The sequence below is a fragment of the Bubalus kerabau genome, chromosome 1 (assembly GCF_029407905.1).
Source record: "Bubalus kerabau isolate K-KA32 ecotype Philippines breed swamp buffalo chromosome 1, PCC_UOA_SB_1v2, whole genome shotgun sequence".
Classification (NCBI taxonomy): Eukaryota; Metazoa; Chordata; class Mammalia; order Artiodactyla; family Bovidae; genus Bubalus; species Bubalus kerabau.
In genome coordinates this window covers 39,430,448-39,453,695 of record NC_073624.1, presented here as the reverse complement: position 1 = coordinate 39,453,695, position 23,248 = coordinate 39,430,448, and the positions used below count along the sequence as shown (strand labels likewise).

The following is a 23,248-nucleotide window of genomic DNA, read 5'->3' as shown; positions in this document are numbered from 1 at the left end:
TAGGAAGTGCTTTGGAGCTTCTTCTTGGTCCAGCCTCTGAGCTGGTCATTGCTGGTTATTGTATACAATCCACTTTTCATTGCACGTCACAATCCAATTGAGAAAAGGCTGCTTGTTGTACAGAATAAGAGAAGACAACTCTTTAAAACAATGATTTTTTTGATTTTCAGTCAACTCATGAGGCACCCACTTATGGAGGTCTTTCACCTTTCCAATTTGCTTCAAACGTTGAATGACTGTAGAATGGTTGATGTTGAGCTCTTTAGCAACTTCTTGTGTAGTTGTAAGAGGATAAGCTTCAATGATGGCTCTCAATTTGTCGTTGTCAGCTTCTGATGCCCGGCCACTACGCTCATCTTCAAGGCTCTCATCTCCTTTGCAAAATTTCCTGAAGCACCATTGCACTGTATGTTGGTTAGCAGTTCCTGGGCCAAAAGTGTTGTTGATAATGTGAGTTGTCTCTGCTGTTTTGCCACCCATTTTGAAATTGAATAAAAAAATCTCTTGAGTTTGCTTTTTGTCTGACATCATTTTTATAGTATAAAATAAATGTATACAGCAAGTAGTAAGTTATTAGCAAAAGAAAAAATAAAGTGAGAAATGTACATTAAAATAATGTATAACATAACCAGATTTATTTAAGAATATATTTCAATATCAAATGGCAAATTTCAACAATGCAAAACTGCAATTCCTTTTGCACCAATCTAACAAAATCAAAACATGCTACTAATGTTATTATAAAGAAACAGAATAGCAGTTTTTTCTATGTAAATATTATGACCTTTATTATCTTACATATAATCTGCTATGTATCCATCCATCTTCTTGCCTCCCCAAGAAGATATTTCAGGCACTGTAACTATGTCTTTCTTGATTTTTGTTAAATAGAATACTATGGATTCCCACAAATAACTGAACAATCAAGTAATCATATGCTATTTGTCTAGACATCAGTTCTGATAGATAGGAAGTTTTTTGGGTTACTGCTCACTCAACCAAGTAGTAAATGAGATTTCCAAGAGTTCACTTAAATTATAAATTTACATAATCTAGGCTTCTTATTTATGTTTTTTTAAAAAATATTCTATCACAAAAATTATTTTTATGTATTGACACTCAAGATAACATGCAACAGATTTCTCCCTGGATAGGAGTCTGTGTGTGTGTGTGCGTGTTAGTCAGTCATGGCTGACTCTGTGATCCCATGGACTGTAGCCCATCAGGCTCCTCTGTCCATGGAATTCTCCAGGCAAGAATACTGGAGTTGATGGCCATGTCCTCCTCCAGGGGATCTTCCTGACACAGGGATTGAACCCAGGTCTCCTACACTGAAGGAAGGTTCTTTAGCATCTGAGCCACCAGGGAAGACATATGGGAAAGACTGCTTAACAGTCAGCCAAGTGCTAGGACTGCCCAAGTTTCAATTCAATGCCAGAAACACATAGGTGGACAAAGATTTAACAACTTTTTATGGTCTGTCTCAACACACACTTACTTAAGCTATGGTCAGTTCAGTTCACTTGCTCAGTTGTGTCTGACTCTTTGTGACCCCATGGACTGCAGCACACCAGGCCTCCCTGTCCATCACCAACTCCCAGAGTTTACTCAAACTCATGTCCATTAAGTCAGTGATGCCATCCAATCATCTCATCCTCTGTCATCCCCTTCTCCTCCCGCCTTCAATCTTTCCTAGAATCAGGGTCTTTTCCAAGGAGTCAGTTATTCATATCAGGTGGCCAAAGTATTGGAGTTTCAGCTTCCGCATCAGTCCTTCCAATAAATATCAGTACTGATTTCCTTTAGGATTGACGGGTTGGGTCTCCTTGCAGTCCAAGGGACTCTCAAGAGTCTTCTCCAACACCACAGTTCAAAAGCATCAATTCTTTGGCACTCAGCTTTCTTTATAGTCCAACTCTCACATCCATACATGACTACTGAAAAAAATCATAGCCTTGACTAGATGGACCTTTGTTGACAAAGTAATGTCTCTGCTTTTTAATATGCTGTCTAGGTTGGTCATAGTTTTTCTTCCAAGGAGCAAGCGTCTTTTAATTTCATGGCTGCAGTCACCATCTGTAATGATTTTGGAGCCCCCCAAAATAAAGTCTGTCACTGTTTCCATTGTTTCCCCATCTATTTGCCATGAAGTGATGGGGCCAGATGCCACGATCTTAGTCTTCTGAATGTTTAGTTTTAAGCCAACTTTTTCATTCTCCTCTTTCACTCTCATCAAGGGGCTCTTTAGTTCTTCTTCTCTTTCTGCCGTAAGGGTGGTGTCATCTGCATATCTGAGGTTATTGATATTTCTTCCAGCAATCTTGATTCCAGTTTGTGCTTCATCCAGTCCAGCATTTCTCATGATGTATTCTGCATTTAAGTTAAATAAGCAGAGTGACAATATATAGCCTTGACCTGGTCCTTTCCCAATTTGGAACCAGTCTGTTGTTCCATGTCCAGTTCTAACTGTTGCTCCTTGACCTGCATACAGATTTCTTAGGAGGCAGATCAGGTGGTCTGATATTTCTATCTCTTTAAGAATTTTCCACAGTTATTTGTGATCCACACAGTCAAAGGCTTCGGCATAGTCAATAAAGCATAAGTAGTTGTTTTTCTGGAACTCTCTCATTTTTTTTGGTGATCCAACGGATGTTGATCGCTGGTTCCTCTGCCTTTTCTAAGTCCAGCTTGGACATCTGGAAGTTCACAGTTCACATACTGTTGAAGCCTGGCTTGGAGAATTTTTGCATTACTTTGCTAGCCTGTGAGATGAGTGCAACTGTGTGGTAGTTTGAGCATTCTTTGGCATTGCCTTTCTTTGGGATTGGAATGAAAACTGACCTTTTCCAGTCCTGTGGCCACTGCTGAGTTTTCCAAATTTGCTGGCATATTGAGTGCAGCACTTTCATAGCATTGTCTTTTAGGATTTGAAACAGCTCAACTGGAATTCCATCACCTCCACTAGTTTTGTTTGAAGCTATGGTCAGAGCCCTCCAAATTGACTAGTGGCTGGGTATCAAATAAAAGAGGTAGCCAAGGCTTAGAAACATATAACTTGCGATGAAGGTTTGATCCCTTAATCAACAAGATCCCCTGGAGTAGGAAATGGAAACTGACTCCAGTATGTTTGCCTGGAAAATCCCATGGACAGAGGAGCCTGGTGGGCTATAGTCCATGGGATTGCAAAGAGTTGGACACTACTGAGCGACTGAGTAGGCACACACACTACCCTCACCCTCAAAAAAAAAAAAAAAAAAAATAAAGAAAGAAAAAAACAAACCACCAAAACCAAACAATCTGAAAATACTTGAGGCTCACATAACCTAGACTCACAATTCTAGGAAATCATCAACTCTCCAGAATTATGAGTTTTCCATTGTTCCTTCTGCCTACATCCCTATTCCTTCCTCTGGACGTAGGCAGTTGGGTCAGGCAGTTGGCTATATTTGACATGATTTTCCTTTCAAGGATGCCTTTTAACTTAGGTTTGGTCATGGGACCAAAGCCTGGCCATCTGTATATTCATTCTAGCCTACTGACCACAGAAGAGAGTCCATGTGAACCAAGCTAAAACAGAGGCCTGATCAATGGACATTTTTCTGTGAGTTACTAGGAAACAGAGAAGCTCTCTTTTTTTTTTTTTTTTTTGTTTTATTTTTTTATTTTTTTAATTTTATTTTATTTTTAAACTTTACATAACTGTATTAGATTTGCCAAATATCAAAATTAATCCGCCACAGGTATACATGTGTTCCCCATCCTGAACCCTCCTCCCTCCTCCCTCCCCATTCCATCCCTCTGGGTCGTCCCAGTGCACCAGCCCCAAGCATCCAGTATCGTGCATCGAACCTGGACTGGCAACTCATTTCATACATGATATTTTACATGTTTCAATGCCATTCTCCCCAATCTTCCCACCCTCTCCCTCTCCCACAGAGTCCATAAGACTGTTCTATACATCAGTGTCTCTTTTGCTGTCTCGTACACAGGGTTATTGTTACCATCTTTCTAAATTCCATATATATGCGTTAGTATACTGTATTGGTGTTTTTCTTTCTGGCTTACTTCACTCTGTATAATAGGCTCCAGTTTCATCCACCTCATTAGAACTGATTCAAATGTATTCTTTTTAATGACTGAATAATACTCCATTGTGTATATGTACCATAGCTTTCTTATCCATTCATCTGCTGATGGACATCTAGGTTGCTTCCATGTCCTGGCTATTATAAACAGTGCTGCGATGAACATTGGGGTACACGTGTCTCTTTCCCTTCTGGTTTCCTCAGTGTGTATGCCCAGCAGTGGGATTGCTGGATCATAAGGCAGTTCTATTTCCAGTTTTTTAAGGAATCTCCACACTGTTCTCCATAGTGGCTGTACTAGTTTGCATTCCCACCAACAGTGTAAGAGGGTTCCCTTTTCTCCACACCCTCTCCAGCATTTATTACTTGTAGACTTTTGGATCGCAGCCATTCTGACTGGTGTGAAATGGTACCTCATAGTGGTTTTGATTTGCATTTCTCTGATAATGAGTGATGTTGAGCATCTTTTCATGTGTTTGTTAGCCATCTGGATGTCTTCTTTGGAGAAATGTCTATTTAGTTCTTTGGCCCATTTTTTGATTGGGTCATTTATTTTTCTGGAGTTGAGCTGTAGGAGTTGCTTGTATATTCTCGAGATTAGTTGTTTGTCAGTTGCTTCATTTGCTATTATCTTCTCCCATTCTGAAGGCTGTCTTTTCACCTTGCTAATAGTTTCCTTTGATGTGCAGAAGCTTTTAAGGTTAATTAGGTCCCATTTGTTTATTTCTGCTTTTATTTCCAATATTCTGGGAGGTGGGTCATAGAGGATCCAGAAGCTCTCTTTTGATTGTTAATTTCCAGGTACAAGAGCAATATGTGCTTGGAGGTTGTGAGCATCCACAATAAACTGTGGAAAATTCTGAAAGAGATGGGAATACCAGACCACCTGACCTTCCTCTTGAGAAATTTGTATGCAGGTCAGGAAGCAACAGTTAGAACTGGACATGGAACAACAGACTGGTTCCAAATAGGAAAAGGAGTTTGTCAAAGCTGTATATTGTCACCCTGTTTATTTAACTTATATGCAGAGTACATCATGAGAAATGCTGGACTGGAAGAAACACAAGCTGGAATCAAGATTGCCGGGAGAAATATCAATAACCTCAGATATGCAGATGACACCACCCTTATGGCAGAAAGTGAAGAGGAACTCAAAAGCCTCTTGATGAAAGTGAAAATGGAGAGTGAAAAAGTTGGCTTAAAGCTCAACATTCAGAAAACGAAGATCATGGCATCCGGTCCCATCACTTCATGGGAGATAGATGGGGAAACAGTAGAAACAGTGACTGAATTTATTTTTCTGGGCTCCAAAATCACTACAGATGGTGACTGCAGCCATGAAATTAAAAGATGCTTACTCCTTGGAAGGAAAGTTATGACCAACCTAGATAGCGTATTGAAAAGCAGAGACATTGCCAACAAAGTTACGTCTAGTCAAGGCTATGGTTTTTCCTGTGGTCATGTATGGATGTGAGAGTTGGACTGTGAAGAAGGCTGAGCACTGAAGAATTGATGCTTTTGAAGTGTGGTGTTGGAGAAGACTCTTGAGAGTCCCATGGACTGCAAGGAGATCCAACCAGTCCATTCTGAAGGAGATCAGCCCTGGGATTTCTTTGGAAGGAATGATGTTAAAGCTGAAACTCCAGTACTTTGGCCACCTCATGCGAAGAGTTGACTCATTGGAAAAGACTCTGATGCTGGGAGGGATTGGGGGCAGGAGGAGAAGGGGACAACAGAGGATGAGATGGCTGGATGGCATCACTGACTCTATGGACGTGAGTCTCAGTGAACTCCGGGAGTTGATGATGGACAGGGAGGCCTGGCGTGCTGCGATTCATGGGGTCCCAAAGAGTCGGACACGACTGAGCGACTGATCTGATCTGATCTGATGGGGAAGAAGGTCCATTAGAGGATAAAACTCACTTAGAGAAAAACAGAGCTGAGAGACAGAAAGAGGGACATGCCAAAAAGAGCGACAAGTAGAGTCAGAGGGACCAACAGTGATGCTGACATTGGACGTGATATGAGCAGAAGGAAACCTTTACCAGGTTAAGCCACTGATACTTTAGAGTTGCTATAGCAGTTAGCACATCCTGATGAACACACCCTAAAATGTATAAAGTGATATGTATCTCCCTTCCCAGTGGTTTTATTTATTTGGCTGAGCCAGGTCGTAGTTGTAGCATGCAGGATCTTCTAGCTTTGTTGCAGTACATGGGATCTTTAGTTGCAGCATGTGAATGCTTAGCTGTGGCATGTGGATTCTAGTTCCCTGACCCAGGCTTGAACCCAGGCCCCTGCACTGGGAGTGTGGAATCTCAGCCACTGGACCACCACGGAAGTACCCTCCAGTGGTTTTAGAACACTGGATCTTCTACCCACTCTTTCCACTTTAGAAAGTAATTAAGGGCATACGTTTTTAGAGGAAGTATAATATGTTAAATAAAAACCCCAAACTAGTAGTTACTACAAAATATAGTTTAATTTCACTCTTCATTATTTCCCACAAAATTTTAAAAATACCAACATATAGACAAGAGCAAGTGAAACAGAAAAGACCTTAAAAGTTGTATAAAATACAGACCTAAACTCAAGATTGTATGAGCAGTGACACACACACACACACCAAATACTCTGAAATGAATTCAGAAAGCATGTCCCCAGTTGGATGAGTTTCACATCTGGAATGATCCTAAACAAAAATTCTTATTTTATGTGGAAAGGATTTTCCCAGACTTCTCTTAAAAAAGCATTCTTTATTAAACAGAGGCAGACTTATTCTAGGAACAAAAGTCCTAACAAAAGTCCTCTCCTAGGCCCCATGGAACTTAGAAAAATTAATGAAAACAAAGCCCTATAGGGATGAGAAAGTGACACCTAGTGGCCACCCAGCAGGTTTTCTTTATGGCTTCTGATAATTCTACCAGTGAGATGTCAGCCCTGCTCGTGCCCACGATATTATGTTCGGCCAACCTGAGTCTCTAATTCCAGAGCCCAGCAATGACCTACCTGAGTGACAGATTCCTCTTTAGAACAGGATCTAAAACTGGACCCATTAAACATGGGCTGATACCTAGAGATTGGCTATTTTATATACTTGTGCCCTAGACTCTATGGAGATTTCTCATTATGACAACCAATGAACACAGCCTCTTCCCACTGTGACACTGTAATTACATACTTTCCTTTATTTCTGTTTAGTTACCAAAAGTCTATTCTGTATCTTCCTGTTTGTTTTTGTGTTTATCAGTGATTTCCAAATTCAGTGACTGCTACAGTGTATACCAGCCACTCCGGTGTTCTTGCCTGGAGAACCCCAGGGACGGGGGAGCCTGCTGGGCTGCAGTCCACGGGGTCGCTAAGAGTCGGACACGACTGAGCGACTTCCCTTTCACTTTTCACTTGCATGCATTGGAGAAGGAAATGGCAGCCCACTCCAGCGTTCTTGCCTGGAGAACCCCAGGGACGGGGGAGCCTGCTGAGCTGCAGTCCACGGGGTCGCTAAGAGTCGGACACGACTGAGCGACTTCCCTTTCACTTTTCACTTGCATGCATTGGAGAAGGAAATGGCAGCCCACTCCAGTGTTCTTGCCTGGAGAATCCCAGGGACGGGGGAGCCTGCTGGGCTGCCGTCTATGGGGTCGCACAGAGTCAGACAGGACTGAAGTGACTTAGCAGCAGCACAGTGTATATCTCAGGTTTTATTTGATTTCAGGTTAATGACTGTTTAATACTTCTAAGTTTACTAATTTCAAAAAAGTTTTAAGTTGATACATTGATAAAGGTTCACAATTATTTACATTGAACCGAGGATCAATAAATGTTCTTTATAGCAATTAGAGGTAAACACCATACTTAATAGTATAAATTTTGATCTATTTAAATAATATCCACTTAATAAAATGTCCAAGAGCAGGGCTGAAGAATGAAAATATACTGTGTATCACATGTGTAATTTATAACTTTATAGTAGTCACATTAGAAAAGTAAGAAAATAAAATTAATTTTAATGTTTAATTTGGTATATCCAAAATATTATTTGAACATGTAATCAATATAAAGTTGTTATGTGATATTTTATATTCTTTTTTTTTCATACTAAGTCTTTGAAATCTGGTATACATTTTATATTTGCAGCACATTTCAATACATACGAGTCACGTTTCCAGTTTTCAGTAGCCACATGTGGCCAGTGGCTATCATACTGAACTGAATATTTCTAGCATCTGATTATGGGTTTGAGTCCTATGGGTGAGAATCATTACTCCATAGGAAGTAAATGGAGAGATCAAACCTCTTTTTACAAATAAGGAAACTGAGGTACAGAGAGTTAAAATGGCTCTTTTGAGGTCACACAGAGAAATTTAGTTTAGCAGGCTCTCCCAATCCAGGCATGCCTCCCATGTAGATAATTTTTAGAATTAAAAAAATAAATAAATAAAACAGTATTCTTTTTAGGATATTTGATTAAATTGGTAGATATTTTTACGAACATGTAAGAAATTAATTGGTTCAAGTAAAAAAAAAAACAGTATAATGTAAAGCATAAAAAATATGTCACACTTAACAGCAATCAAGTGTAAATAGAATGCATGAAGAAAGCACTGAACTTAGAGCTACAGTATCATACAATGCTTGGATTGAATTCTGGGTGCAGAGGAAGAAGATAAACATCAGAGTGGGTTACTAAAGGATCAAAGCATTCAATTCAAAGCAATTCAATTACTATCCACCCGTAAGTCTATGGAATAACCTCTCCTCTTACAAAGAGAGAGAACTGCTACTGTGCAAGCAGAAATGACCAGGTTCGAGAAAGTCTGCATCTCAGATCCCTGGATCATGAGGGTTGCCCCCACCTTCTTGGGAGGTCAAGGGGCCACAGTGACCTATCCTGCTACACTGGATTAGGCTGACCCTGGAGGTTTAGCACAATCTGCAGTGGTCCAGACTCCTGAAATGTTACCTCTGTAGGCAGACCTCTATACTTGACTTAGAGAACAGGTATGTATATCTGTCACGCTTCTTCTTAATTATCATGCTTGTGTGCATATGTGCGTGTGTGTGCTCAGTAGTGTCCAACTCGGACTGTAGCCCACCAGGCTCCTCGGTCCATGGAGATTCTCCGGGCAAGAATACTGGAGTGGGTTGCCATTTCCTCCTCCAGAGAGTCTTCCCGACCCAGGGATCACACCCAAGTCTCTTGTGTCTTCTGTATTAGCAGGCAGATTCTTTACCAATGAGCCACCCAGGAAGCCCAACTATCATGCACAGGCTGCTACAAACCAATACCCCTATATTGTAGGATTTCTTTGGCTTTGGCTTATTCTACACTTGAATGTCCCCAAAGTTCTCAAATGCCAGAACCAGAGGTGGTGCTGAACCTCTGATATTGCTGGAATATTGCATTGGCTTAAGACAACAGGTCAATACATCCTTGCCCACATGGCCTCTGCAAATGTCACATGTGAAGGAACATATGATATTGGTCGTGGCCTGTTACTATTTTGCCCATTAATGTGTCTGAAAGTTTAATCTATTGCAGCCTAAGGATATATATGTAAGGTAAAAAGGATGCTCTGAGGAAAATCTGCTGGAGAGGGACAGCATGACACAGAAAACTGGAGTGGATCCCCAGGGGTTTCCCCATTAGTTTCCTGCCTATCTTACTTTTACTTGTGAGGCACAAAAGAGAATATATGGGAATACACTTGGTAAACTAGAAAGAGCTATTAAAACCATAGGTATTATGGAACCATTATAATATTACGGTATTATGATCTTCAAACATGTAGATATACATACAGTATTTTAAATATCCTTAATTCCTGCACTCAATTTGAGCCACTTCTAGATTACTGGTTTTAAAAATGCTTTCAATTTTTAATTATAGCTGGAAAATTGGTTTTTAAATTCTTTCTCATTGCCTCATGGTTTTAAAAATGTACTTGTCATTTATGTAATTACCTTTGGTTACAAGCAATAGTTGGAGAAGGAAATGGCAACCCACTCCAGTGTTCTTGCCTGGAGAATCCCAGGGACAGGGGAGCCTGGTGGGCTGCCGTGTATGGGGTCACACAGAGTTGGACACGACTGAAGTGACTTAGCAGCAGTAGCACAAGCAATAGTAATTGTAATTTCCTAATAATTTATAATAAACATAAAGGGTGCTTCAGTCGTGTCCGACTCTGTGCGACCCCATAGACAGCAGCCCACCAGGCTCCCCTGTCCCTGGGATTCTCCAGGCAAGAACACTGGAGTGGGTTGCCATTTCCTTCTCCAATGCATGAAAGTGAAAAGTGAGAGTGAAGTCGCTCAGTCGTGTCCGACTCTTAGTGACCCCATGGACTGCAGCCCACCAGGCTCCTCTGTCCATGGGATTTTCCAGGCAAGAGTACTGGAGTGGGGTGCCATTGCCTTCTCCCCTAATAATTTAGAGAGCCAACAACTAGTTCTTAGGTCACTTAACTAATCATTTAACTACTGAGACTATTGTTTTCCCAAATGTGTATAAAGAAACTGGTTTACACACATTGAACATTAAAAGACATATGAACTTAATTGTGACATTATACAAGACGTTGAATCTGCCTGGACCCACTTCTTCCACTAAGACTAATCTGTTGCTAAATACCTTTTCAGCATCAGAAACCTGTTCTATCTGTAATAAAAATCTTGAGTGGTTCTATTAAGAGTAAATCTTAATACTCTTGAGTATTAAGGCAAAGGCTAATCACCCAGCTCTAGGGCCCAAGATCTTTCCTTTTCTGTAAGCAAAGTTGAAACTTTCTCAGCTTTTCCTTTTGAGTTTTAAATAAGAAATCATCTCACTTAAAATCTATCTCAAAGTGCTCAACTGAGCATAACTATTGTGGTTCTGTACTTGCCCAAGTCCACAAAGACTGAACACAGTATTCATTATGATCACAATTACAAATTGCACTATCCCTTTAAATGTTCAAGTACTCACTATTTTCTTAAAGTGGATAAGCCCTGTCCTCAGTGAAGGAAATATATGAGGAATGGAAATGTTCCAAATTACACAAATCTTATAAGTCAGTTATAAATGAATCTCAGACACAAGGAAAATGTCCACACATTAAACTCCCCAAACTCAAAACAACTGCACCATAAAATAAAAATAAAACCAAAACAAGATACATGTGGCATTCTTGGTTAAAAAGACTTTAGCAAAAATATAGCAACTAGTGGGTTTGAAGCCATGTCGATGACTAAAGCAGTCTATAGAAAATTCTGTGAATCTGAAGGGAAATATCACATTTCCCCAAACCCCTATTAAGGTCAGGAGCAAATCTATAAAAACTGGCAGACCATTAATAGGAATAAAAGATAAAAACCGTATACAAAGGATACAAAGACTATATAGTCTTTTGTAAATGAAATGCTTCGAGACTTTTCTCATGTTTAGAGTTAAAAATCAAATGCTAGAGTGTCCAGTGGATGTCACTGAAGTCCCCGGGGTCTCCCAGGCCCCCCTCTGCTTCTAAGTAATTCATGAAGGCAGCCATGGCTGTGTCATCATTCTCACAGAGGGCTTCCAAGTCCAGCTGGACTCCTTCTCCTATCGAATTGAAATACAGGCTTGTGTAAGTACATTTGGAGGTGAAAAAATGAGTTATCAAAAATGGCAAAACAAGGTTAGGATACCATACAATGTATTACTGAAAGCAAAGCATACGTTTTACAGATGCCAGATATATTTTTTAATGGGTTGCCTATTTTTATAACAATCTGCTGTCAGATAAATTGCACTTCACTCATTTGATGCACATAAGGGAGTTAGTCTATGAGTTTTCTAATAGAAAATAAAAGCACTAAGAGGTACAGACTCTGAGATAGTTGGACGGTAAGGGCTGGGGTTTATTCATGTGTGTATATAGAGCCTGGAAGGAGACATTTAACTTTAATCTGCCTTGTGAAAATGCTTGTTTAACTCCAAAATGAGAAGGCTGAGACAAAAGCATCACCTTCCAAAAATCTGAAAGACTCTAATAAAAGGAAGGAGTCCCCAGATTTTTGATTGAAAAAGGAAATAAAGAGGAACCACGGAAATGTGTTTTAAATAAGATACTGAAGAGGTTCTAGAAATCCATGGTTAAAACACAGTGAGAGATTAATCAAAGGTTTCTAAGTATCCTCCAAAGTACAATAGAATTTAAGATGATTAATATGTGGTTTTTGGAGAAGGAAATGGCAAGCCACTCCAGTATTCTTGCTTGGAGAATCCCATGGACAGAGGAGCCTGGCAGGCTACAGTCAATGGGATTGCAAAGAGCCAGACATGACTTAGTGACTGAGCATGCAATATGTGGTTTTGTGTGAAGCTGAATGTCCAGGTTCCTTCAAGGCTTTTGATTCTCAGGGCTTTCCCAGTGGCTCAGACAGTAAAGAATCTGCCAGCAATGCAGGAGACCTGGGTTTGATCGCTAAGTCAGAAAGATGCTCTGGAGAAAGAAAGAGCTACCCACTCCAGTATTCTTACCTGGAGAATTCTAAGGACAGAGGAGTCTGAAGGGCAACAGTCCATGGGTTCCCAAAGAGTCAAACACGACTGAGCGATTAACACTTTCACTTTCTTTTTTTCCCTCTGATTCTCTTTAACATTTATTTTCAGGAGATCAGAGGCAGTTATGGGGAGCATAAAATTGTATCTCTTCAAGTTTCTTTATTCGGACTTTGCATAGGTATAGTTAAAATGAATAATTAGATCTTAAACTTTTTATGCTTGGTATCTTTTAAAAATCTTTTTCTGGAGAATGGAATTTTCCCCTAAACATGAGAGCTTTAGTTTTATTTAAATTGGGTTTTAATAATACTCACAACAACTCAATTGATAATCAGACTTTCAATGACAGGTCCATTACGTAGAATGTGCTGTGTATGCTCAGATGCTTAAGTTGTGTCCAGCTCTTTGTGACTCTACGGACTGTAGCCCACCAGGCTCCTCTGTCCACGGGATTCTCCAGGCAAGAATACTGGAGTGTGTTGCCATGCTCTCTTCCAGCGGATCTTCCCAACCCAGGGAACAAACCTGCATTTCTCATATCTCTTGCACTGGCAGCCAGGTTCTTTATCACTAGTACCACCTAAGTAGCATACACTTAAAAACTAACACTATGATTACTGTATTTAAGATCCTGAATGAAAAATCTTAGTTTTTTTTTGAAGTAGTTGATTTTATAATGTGTTAGTTTTTGGTGTACAGCAAAGTGATTCATATATATATATATATATTATATATATATACACACACACACATTCTTTTTCAGATTCTTCTCCATTATAGTTTGTGATACTATATTGAATAGAGTTCCCTGAGCTATATAATAGGACCTTGTTGTTAACCTATTTTATATATAGCGGTTTGTATCTGATAATCCCAAATTCCTAATTTATCCCTCCCCCTGCCTTTGTCCTTTGATAACTATATTTGTTTTCTGTTTGTAGGTCTACTTGTATTTTGTAAATAAGTTCATTTGTGTCTTTTTTTTTTAGATTCCACATATGTGATACTATGTGATATTTGTCTCTCTCTGTCTGATCTACTTAATATGATAATCTCTAGGTGCATCCATGTTGCTACAAATGGCATTATTCCATTTCTTTATGGCTGAGTAATATTCCATTGTGTGTATATATACCACATCTTCTTTATCCATTCATCTGTTGATGGGCATTTAGGTTGCTTCCATGTCTTGGCTATTGTAAATAATGCTGCTACAAACATTGGGGTACATGTATCTTTTCGAATTAGTTTTCTCCAGATATATGCCTACCAGTGGGATTGCTGGATCACATGGTAGCTCTATTTTTAGCTTAAGGAAACTCCATATGTTCTTCATAGTCATTGTACCAATTTATGCTCCCACCAACAGGGTTGAAGGGTTCTCTTTTCTCCATGCCTTCTCCCACATATATTATTTGCAGAGTTTTTGATGATGGTCATCCTGACCAGTGTGAGGTGATATCTCATTGTAGTTTGGGGGAAAAACTTAGTTTTAAAGCTGTTTGCATATTTAGAAATTTCCTAAACCTGAAACTATAGTGATTAAAAAAAGAGTTTTTGGAAAACCAAAGTGGTGGTCCATTGTGAAAGAAATCTTACCGAGGAGTGGTTCATGACTGAGAGGAGCAGTAGCACTTTGGTTTTGCTTTGTAGCCTCTCGTTCCCCTATTTCAGGTGGACTTAGGGCAATCAACTCCTTATCTGACATCTGTAACGACAAAATAAAAAACAGTAAGTTTCCTATTTGAATGAAATAAAGATTTCTTAGCAGTTTTCCTATGTGGGTGTACTGTCATGAACAATATGGCAATTTGCACTTACTGAGTGTCCTGTGCTTAGTACTCCACAAATAAAATTTTGTTTCATGTTATAAATATTGTGAGGTCAAGAATCTGAGGCCTAAAGAGTCTAATATCTTGTCTAAAGTGTTGGAGCCATGATTCTAACTCCAGTCCATCTGACTCCAAAGCTCCTACATTATTCATAATCATAACTAAAGTATACAATTACACATATAAGGGAAAGTTTTAGATTAAGAAGGAAACACATTTCAGTATTTTAAAAATGATGGTAAAACTATATCTCATCCAAAGCTACAATGGGAAATACTGCTTTGGAATAGGGAATGTATTAAACCAGAGACTTTTACCAAAAAGTTGTAATAGTGTTACACAGACATAGGCCAAACAATCTGATGTTCAATATAGCTCATCAAAAGAAATTGTTTACCTATATTGCCTGATTCAGTTGATAAACTTTATCATAATGCCTACATAACATACACTACTCAGAGATTCTTGTGTGCTACAAGGACTTAAATCCCTGTTTCTGGTATATAGTCTGGCACAAAATGCATACCCAATAAACAGGTGTTAAATGTATGAGTAAAATTTGAAAATACCAGAACAAAAGTCTATGTTAATATAAAAAGATATTTTCAGGTTCTCTTTTGTCCTTGGTCAGATTTAATTTCTCTTCTCTCCTATATTCTCATGTGCTGTGTCCTATGTCATTTCAGTTGTGTCTGACTCTTTTCGACCCCATGGACCATAGCCCACCAGGCTCCTAGGTCCATGGGATTTCCCAGGCAAGAATCCTGGAGTGGGTTGCCATTTGCTACTCCAGGGGCTCTTCCTGACCCAGGGATGAAATCCGATTCTCTTACATCTCCTACGTTGACGGGTGGGTTCTTTACCACCAGCGCCACCTGGGAAGTATACCTACTTTAGAGCATTTTGTTGTATCCCAGACAACAGATTATATTATATTTTATTATATTATATGAGGGTCTTCCATATATTCAGTGCTCAGTACACACATTTTGTATGTATTTAAAATTGCTATTATTTGTTCAATTGAATTAAATAGTAGGTAATACTTATTTTGTAGCTTATATTAAGCTTTCTTCCAGACCATAAGGAATACTTTTAATCCATAGACTTGGAGTTTGTTAAAATAACAACTATTATTTATTGAGCACATACTATGTCCCAGGAACTGTGAGGTTTTTTGTTTCTTTGTGTATTAAATCATTTAATTCACACACCACTACAAGAAACTGGAGCTATTATTAATTCCTGTTTTACAAATGAGGAAGCTGAGGTGCCGAGTTTAAAAAACACACAGGAGGTTATCCCAGCAGTAAGTGAATCAAAACTTGGACCCAGACATTATGGTCCCAGCAACTTTACTATTAACCACTATTCTACACTGCCTCTTAAAAACTCTGGAAAGAAATCTTTTTTTTTTTTTTTTACAGTATGGCCTCTTTTCTTAAAAGAAATAATCAACAAGGACCAATTTTATCATTCATTTATTTCATGAATATTATCACTTATGATAGTACTTACATTCCTGCAGTTTAGAGTGTGTGTATCTTGCAATAAATCTGTTGGACTTGAATCAAGGGATGAAGATGACTGTAACCTTCAAAAATGACACATAAAACATGTTATATATCTATTTATATATATTTTAGGGAAATTTCTCTTCTGAATACAGTCTACTGATAAAAATACAGGGAGGAACATAAAGACTGAATATCACAACGGTTTTCATCATTAGACTGACTTGTTCAGAGCCAGACATATATTTGACTACAGAGTGCTGAAAACACTATAGTAAACAGAAACATAAAACCCCAAGGTGAAAGCTCTTAAGTACATCATGTTACCTGTCTTAATACAATACTTTGCATAGTAATGGAACAATTACACAGTTCAAAATAGGCACTGACATCAAGAATCAGTTCTTATCAGGATACTAAAAAGCAGAACTAGGGTAAAGAAGATTTTCTAACATTCTGCAACCTTTTCTTTAAGTGGAAAATACGTCATGTTTTTCCTCTAATAGGTCATCTCCAGGTACAAAATCAATGAAACACATGAAGATAAAAACATGATCATAAGGCTTTTGAGGAGATAACAACTCTCTTCAAAACTTAATATGTAAAACTTACAATATTATATATTGCTAAATGCTCAATTATGTGATACATAATGGCATAAACATAACTTTATGGCCTTGTGTATTTCCAAGGATGCAGCTGACAAGAATTTATAGAGGGAGAAATCAAAACAGAAAAATGAAATGAATTAGGTAGGAAACATAGATGAAAAGATTAGTGACATGTCTTGGAGATTTTTCACAATGTAACGTATATAGTTTGGCTGACTGCCCATTCTGTGGTTCAAGGTTTAAAATCACCAACCACTCTAGCCCTTGTTTAAAGATGAAAAAAGCTAACTTCCCCTAACCATGCATGTCACTACCAGATTCTGAAATATGGCTTTCTTCATATTAGTTTACTGGGCAAAACCCTGCTATTTAACTTCACCTCAGTCCCTTTTACGGAGAAGGCAATGGTACCCCACTCCAGTACTCTTGCCTGGAAAATCCCATGGATGAAGGAGCCTGGTAGGCTGCAGTCCATGGGGTCGCTAAGAGTCAGACACGACTGAGCGACTTCACTTTCACTTTTCACTTTCATGCATTGGAGAAGGAAATGGCAACCCACTCCAGTGTTCTTGCCTGGAGAATCCCAGGGACGGCGGAGCCTGGTGGGCTGCCGTCTATGGGGTCGCACAGAGTCGGACACGACTGAAGTGACTTAGCAGCAGCAGCAGTCCCTTTTAACTGAGTTAAAACTCCATTGCTCAGTGGCCTGATTTCTTCCTCAGTGAATCTCCTTGTTGTTTGCTGAAACCAGCATGCTTTCTCCTACTCAATGCCATACACTGGCCAAGATGCCTCCATACATAAAACTCCATACACTGCAGCCTGCACGTTCTAATAGTTCCCAGCTAGCAACGTCTGGCTCAATTTTTGCTTTCCTTATGTTGCCCTTACAGCATATACAGTCAAAAAATGATTTCAACAAGGGTGCCAAGACCATTCAATGGGAGAAGGAATAGTCTTTTCAGCAAATTATGTGAGAAAACTGGATATCCACATGCAGACAAAGGGAGTTGGACTATAACCCTACTCAGAGTAATTTTCTTGGTTGAACTTTGTGCTACTTAGTACAAATATTTACAATTCATTTCAGAAATACATTTTAGAGCTATTATGGAAAACTCCAAAGAGATATAAAGGCAGATAATATAAAGAAATTTCATATACCCACCAAACAGCTTCAGTAATTGTCCTTTCCTCACCTAATAACAATGTATGAGATATAAAATTTTAAATGTCTTTGTGTAGGATGTAAAATTAATATAAATATAAATGTATTATATGTAAATTATTAATAACATCATTCAAGATGCTCCTATTCCTATTTTTTCTGCATTTGATAAGATATTCTCAGAGAAATGTTAATATGTCTCACTATGATTATATTTTTTCTTTATGATTATATATCTTTAAAATTTTTATTTATTTTTTTATTGAAGGATAATTGCTTTACAGAATTTTGTTGTTTTCTGTCAAACCTCAACATGAATCAGCCATAGGTATACATATGTCCCCTCCCTTTTGAACTTCCCTCCCTTTTCCCTCCCCATTCCACCCCTCTAGGTTGATAACAGAGCCCCTGTTTGAGTTTCCTGAGCCATACAACAAATTCCTGTTGGCTATCTATTTTACATATGGTAATGTAAGTTTCCATGTTACTCTTTCCATACATCTCACCCTCTCCTCCCCTCTCTCCATGTCCATAAGTCTAATTTTCTATGTCTGTTTCTCCACTGCCACCCTGTAAATAAATTTTTCAGTATCATTTTTCTAGATTCCATACATATGCATTAGAATATGATATTTATCTTTCTCTTTCTGACTTACTTCAGAATAAGTTCTGACTTACTTCAGTATAATAAGTTCTAGGTTCATCCACCTCATTAGAACTGACTCAAAAGCATTCCCTTTATGGCTGAGTAATATTCCATTGTGTATATGTGCCACAACTTCTTTATCCATTCATCTGTCAATGGACATCTAGGTTGCTTCCATGTCCTAGCTATTGGAAATAGTGCTGCAATGAACAATGAGATACATTTGTCTTCTTCAATTTTGGTTTCCTCAGGGTATATGCCTAGGAGTGGGATTGCTTGTTCATATGGTGATTTTATTCCTAGTTTTTTAAGGAATCTCCATACCATCTTCCACTGTGGCTGTATCAATTTACATTCCCACCAACAGTGCAAGAGCATTCCCTTTTCTCCACACCTCTCTAGCATTTGTTGTTTGTAGACATTTTGATGATGATCATTCTGACCGGTGTGAGGTGCTATCTCATTATAGTTTTGATTTGCATTTCTCTAATAATGAGCAATGTTGAGCATCTTTTCATGTGTTTGTTAGCCATCTGTATGTCTCCTTTGGAGAAATGTCTGTTTAGGTCTTTTCCCCACTTTTTGATTGGGTTGTTTTTCCGGTATTGAGTTGTATGAGCTGCTTTGTATATTTTGGAAATTAATCCTTTGTCAGTTGTTTCATTTCCTATTATTTTCTCCCATTCTGAGGGTTGTCTTTTCACCTTGCTTATGGTTTCCTTTGCCGTGCAAAAGCTTTTAAGTTTAATCAGGTCCCACCTGTTTACTTTTGTTTTTATTTCCATTAGTCTAGGAGGTGGGTCATAGAGGATCTTGCTTTGATTTATGTTATCGAGTGTTCTGCCTATGTTTTCCTCTAAGAGTTTTATAGTTTCTGGTCTTACATTTAGATGTTTAACTCATTTTGAGTTTATCTTTGTGTATCATGTTAGGAAGTATTCTAATTTCATTTGTTTACATGTAGCTGTCCAGTTTTCCCAGCACCATTGATTGAAGAGGCTGACTTTGCCCCATTGTATATTCTTGCCTTTGTCAAAAGGAAGGTACCCATAGGTGCATGGGTTTATTTCTGGGCTTTCTATCTTGTTCCATTGGTCTATATTTCTGTTTTTGTGCCAGTACCATACTGTTTTGATGACTGTTGCTTAATAGTATAATCTGAAGTCAGGAAGGTTGATTCCTCCAGCTCCATTCTTCTTTCTCAAGACTGCTTTGGCTATTTGGGGTCTTTTGTGTTTCCATATGAATTGTGAAATTTTGTGTTCTAGTTCTGTGAAAAATGCCATTGGTAATTTGATAGGGATCACACTGAATCTGTAGATTGTGTTTGGTAGTGTAGTCATTTTCACAATATTGATTCTTCCTGCCCAGGAACATGGAATATCTCTCCATCTGTTTATGTCATCTTTGATTTCTTTCATCAGTGTCTTATAATTTTCTATGTACAGTTCTTTTGTCTTCCTAGGTAAGTTTATTCTTAGATATTTAATTCTTTGTTTGTTTGCAATGGTGAATGGGATTTATTCCTTAATTTCTCTTTCTGATTTTTCATTGTTAGTATATAGAAATTCAAGTGATATCTGTGTATTGATTTTGTTCCTGCAACTTTTCTAAATTCATTAATTAACTCTAGTAATTTTCTGATACTATCTTTAGGGTTTTCTATGTACCATTTCATGTCAACTGCAAACAGTGAGACCTTTCCTTCTTTTCCCATCTGGATTTATTTCTTTTTCTTCTCTGATTGCTGTAGCTAGTACTTCCAGAAAAATGTTGAATAATAGAGGTGAAAGTGGACACCCTTGTCTTGTTCCTGATCTTAGGGGGAATGCTTTCAGTTTTTCACCATTGAGAATAATGTTTGCTGTAGGCTTATCATATATGGCCTTTACTGTGTTGAGGTAGGTTCCTTCTATGCCCATTTTTTGGGGAGAGTTTTAATCATAAATGGGTGCTGAATTTTGTCAAAGGCTTTTTCTACATCTATTGAGGTTATCATATGGTTTTTATCTTTCAATTTGTTAATATAGTGTTACTAATGTTAACATTGATTGATTGGAATATATTGAAGAAATCCTTGCATCCCTGGAATAAACCCAACTTGATTATGGTGTATGAGCTTTTTGATGTGTTGCAGAATTCTGTTTGCTAAAATTTTGTTGAGGATATAGGTGCATAGATATTTACAATTGTTATGTCTTCCTCTTGGATTGATCCCTTGATCATTATGTAGTGTCCTTCCTTATCTCTTGTAATCTTTATTTTAAGGTCTATTTTGTCTGATATTAGGGTTGCTACTCCAGCTTTCTTTTGCTTCCCATTTGCATGGAATATATTTTTCCATCCTCTAACTTTCAGTCTATATATGTCTTTAGGTCTGAAGTGGATTTCTTGTAGACAGCATATATATGGGTTTTGTTTTTGTATCTACTCAGCCAGTCTGTGACTTTTGGTTGGAGCATTTAATCCACTTACATTTAAAGTAATTATACTGTGGGCAGGAATCCCTCAGAAGAAATGGAGTGGCCATAATGGTCAACAAAAGAGTCTGAAATGCAGTACTTGGATGCAATCTCAAAAACAACAGAATAATCTCTGTTCGTTTCCAAGGCAAACCATTCAATATCACAGTAATCCAAGTCTATGCCCCAAACAGTAACACTGAAGACGCTGAAGTTGAATGGTTCTATGAAGACCTACAAGACCTTTTACAACTAACACCCAAAAAAGATGTCCTTTTCATTATAGGGGACTGGAAGGCAAAAGTAGGAAGTCAAGAAACATCTGGAGTAACAGGCAAATTTGGCCTTGGAATACGGAATGAAGCAGGGCAAAGACTAATAGAATTTTGCCAAGAAAATGCACTGGTTATAACAAACACCCTCTTCCAACAATACAAGAGAAGACTCTATACATGGACATCACCAGATGGTGAACACCGAAATCAGATTGATTATATTCTTTGCAGCCAAAGATGGAGAAGCTGTATACAGTCAGCAAAAACAAGACCAGGAGCTGACTGTGGCTCAGACCATGAACTCCTTATTGCCAAATTCAGACTTAAATTGAAGAAAGTAGGGAAAACCACTAGACCATTCAGGTATGACCTAAATCAAATCCCTTATGATTATACAGTGGAAGTGAGAAATAGATTTAAGGGCCTAGATCTGATAGATAGAGTGCCTGATGAACTACGAAATGAGGTTCGTGACATTGTACAGGAGACAGGGATCAAGACCATTCCCATAGAAAAGAAATGCAAAAAAGCAAAATGGCTGTCTGGGGAGGCCTTACAAATAGCTGTGAAAAGAAGAGAAGTGAAAAGCAAAGGAGAAAAGGGAAGATATAAGCATCTGAATGCAGAGTTCCAAAGAATAGCAAGAAGACATAAGAAAGCCGTCTTCAGCGATCAATGCAAAGAAATAGAGGAAAGCAACAGAATGGGAAAAGCAACAGAATGGGATCTCTTCAAGAATATCAGAGATACCAAAGGAACATTTCATGCAAAGATGAGCTCGATAAAGGACAGAAATGGTATGGACCTATCAGAAGCAGAAGATATTAAGAAGAGATGGCAAGAATACACAGAAGAACTGTACAAAAAAGATCTTCACGACCCAGATAATCACAATGGTGTGATCACTGACCTAGAGCCAGACATCCTGGAATGTGAAGTCAAGTGGGCCTTAGAAAGCATCACTACGAACAAAGATAGTGGAGGTGATGGAATTCCAGTTGAACTATTCCAAATCCTAAAAGATGATGCTGTGAAAGTGCTGCACTTAATATGCCAGCAAATTTGGAAAACTCAGCAGTGGCCACAGGACTGGAAAAGGTCAGTTTTCATTCCAATCCCAAAGAAAGGCAATGCCAAAGAATGCTCAAACTACCACACAATTGCACTCATCTCACACGCTAGTAAAGTAATGCTCAAAATTCTCCAAGCCAGGCTTCAGCAATATGTGAACCGTGAACTTCCTGATGTTCAAGCTGGTTTTAGAAAAGGTAGAGGAACTAGAGATCAAATTCCCAACATCTACTGGATCATAGAAAAATCAAGAGAGTTCCAGAAAAACATCTATTTCTGCTTTATTGACTATGCCAAAGCCTTTGAATGTGTGGATCACAATAAATTGTGGAAAATTCTGAAAGAGATGGGAATACCAGACCACCTGATCTGCCTCTTGAGAAATTTGTATGCAGGTCAGGAAGCAACAGTTAGAACTGGACATGGAACAACAGACTGGTTCCAAATAGGAAAAGGAGTTTGTCAAGGCTGTATATTGTCACCCTGCTTATTTAACTTATATGCAGAGTACATCATGAGAAACACTGGACTGGAAGAAACACAAACTGGAATCAAGATTGCTGGGAGAAATATCAATAACCTCAGATATGCGGATGACACCACCCTTATGGCAGAAAGTGAAGAGGAACTCAAAAGCCTATTGATTAAAGTGAAAGTGGAGAGTGAAAATGTTGGCTTAAAGCTCAACATTCAGAAAAAGAAGATTATGGCATCCGGTCCCATCACTTCATGGGAAATAGATGGGGAAACAGTGGAAACAGTGTCAGACTTTATTTTTTTGGGCTCCAAAATCACTACAGATGGTGACTGCAGCCATGAAATTAAAAGACACTTACTCCTTGGAAGGAAAGTTATGACCAACCTAGATAGCATATTCAAAAGCAGAGACATTACTTTGCCAACAAAGGTTCGTCCAGTCAAGGCTATGGTTTTTCCTGTGGTCATGTATGGATGTGAGAGTTGGACTGTGAAGAAGGCTGAGCACCAAAGAATTGATGCTTTTGAACTGTAGTGTTGGAGAAGACTCTTGAGAGTCCCTTGGACTGCAAGGAGATCCAAC

The 23,248-nt window shown here is 38.6% G+C and overlaps 1 protein-coding gene and 1 long non-coding RNA gene across 2 annotated transcripts in view; one reads left to right on the top strand and one right to left on the bottom strand.

Moving 5' to 3' along the window:
• Positions 1 to 513, top strand: part of LOC129641442 (uncharacterized) — a 29,411-nt gene extending 28,898 nt beyond the window's left edge. Inside the window, exon 3 of the long non-coding RNA XR_008709332.1 lies at positions 330 to 513. This is a non-coding gene — a long non-coding RNA (uncharacterized LOC129641442). The remainder of the gene's footprint in view (positions 1 to 329) is intronic.
• Positions 514 to 11,159: 10,646 nt separating this feature from the next.
• The window catches only part of BMAL2 (basic helix-loop-helix ARNT like 2), a 97,825-nt gene continuing 85,736 nt past the window's right edge, over positions 11,160 to 23,248 (bottom strand). Inside the window, exons 13-15 of the mRNA XM_055572590.1 lie at positions 15,960 to 16,035; positions 14,209 to 14,317; positions 11,160 to 11,664 (exon numbers count right to left, since the gene is read on the bottom strand). Coding sequence (XP_055428565.1) covers positions 11,528 to 11,664; positions 14,209 to 14,317; positions 15,960 to 16,035 — 322 coding nt within the window. The 3' untranslated portion in view covers positions 11,160 to 11,527. The remainder of the gene's footprint in view (positions 11,665 to 14,208; positions 14,318 to 15,959; positions 16,036 to 23,248) is intronic.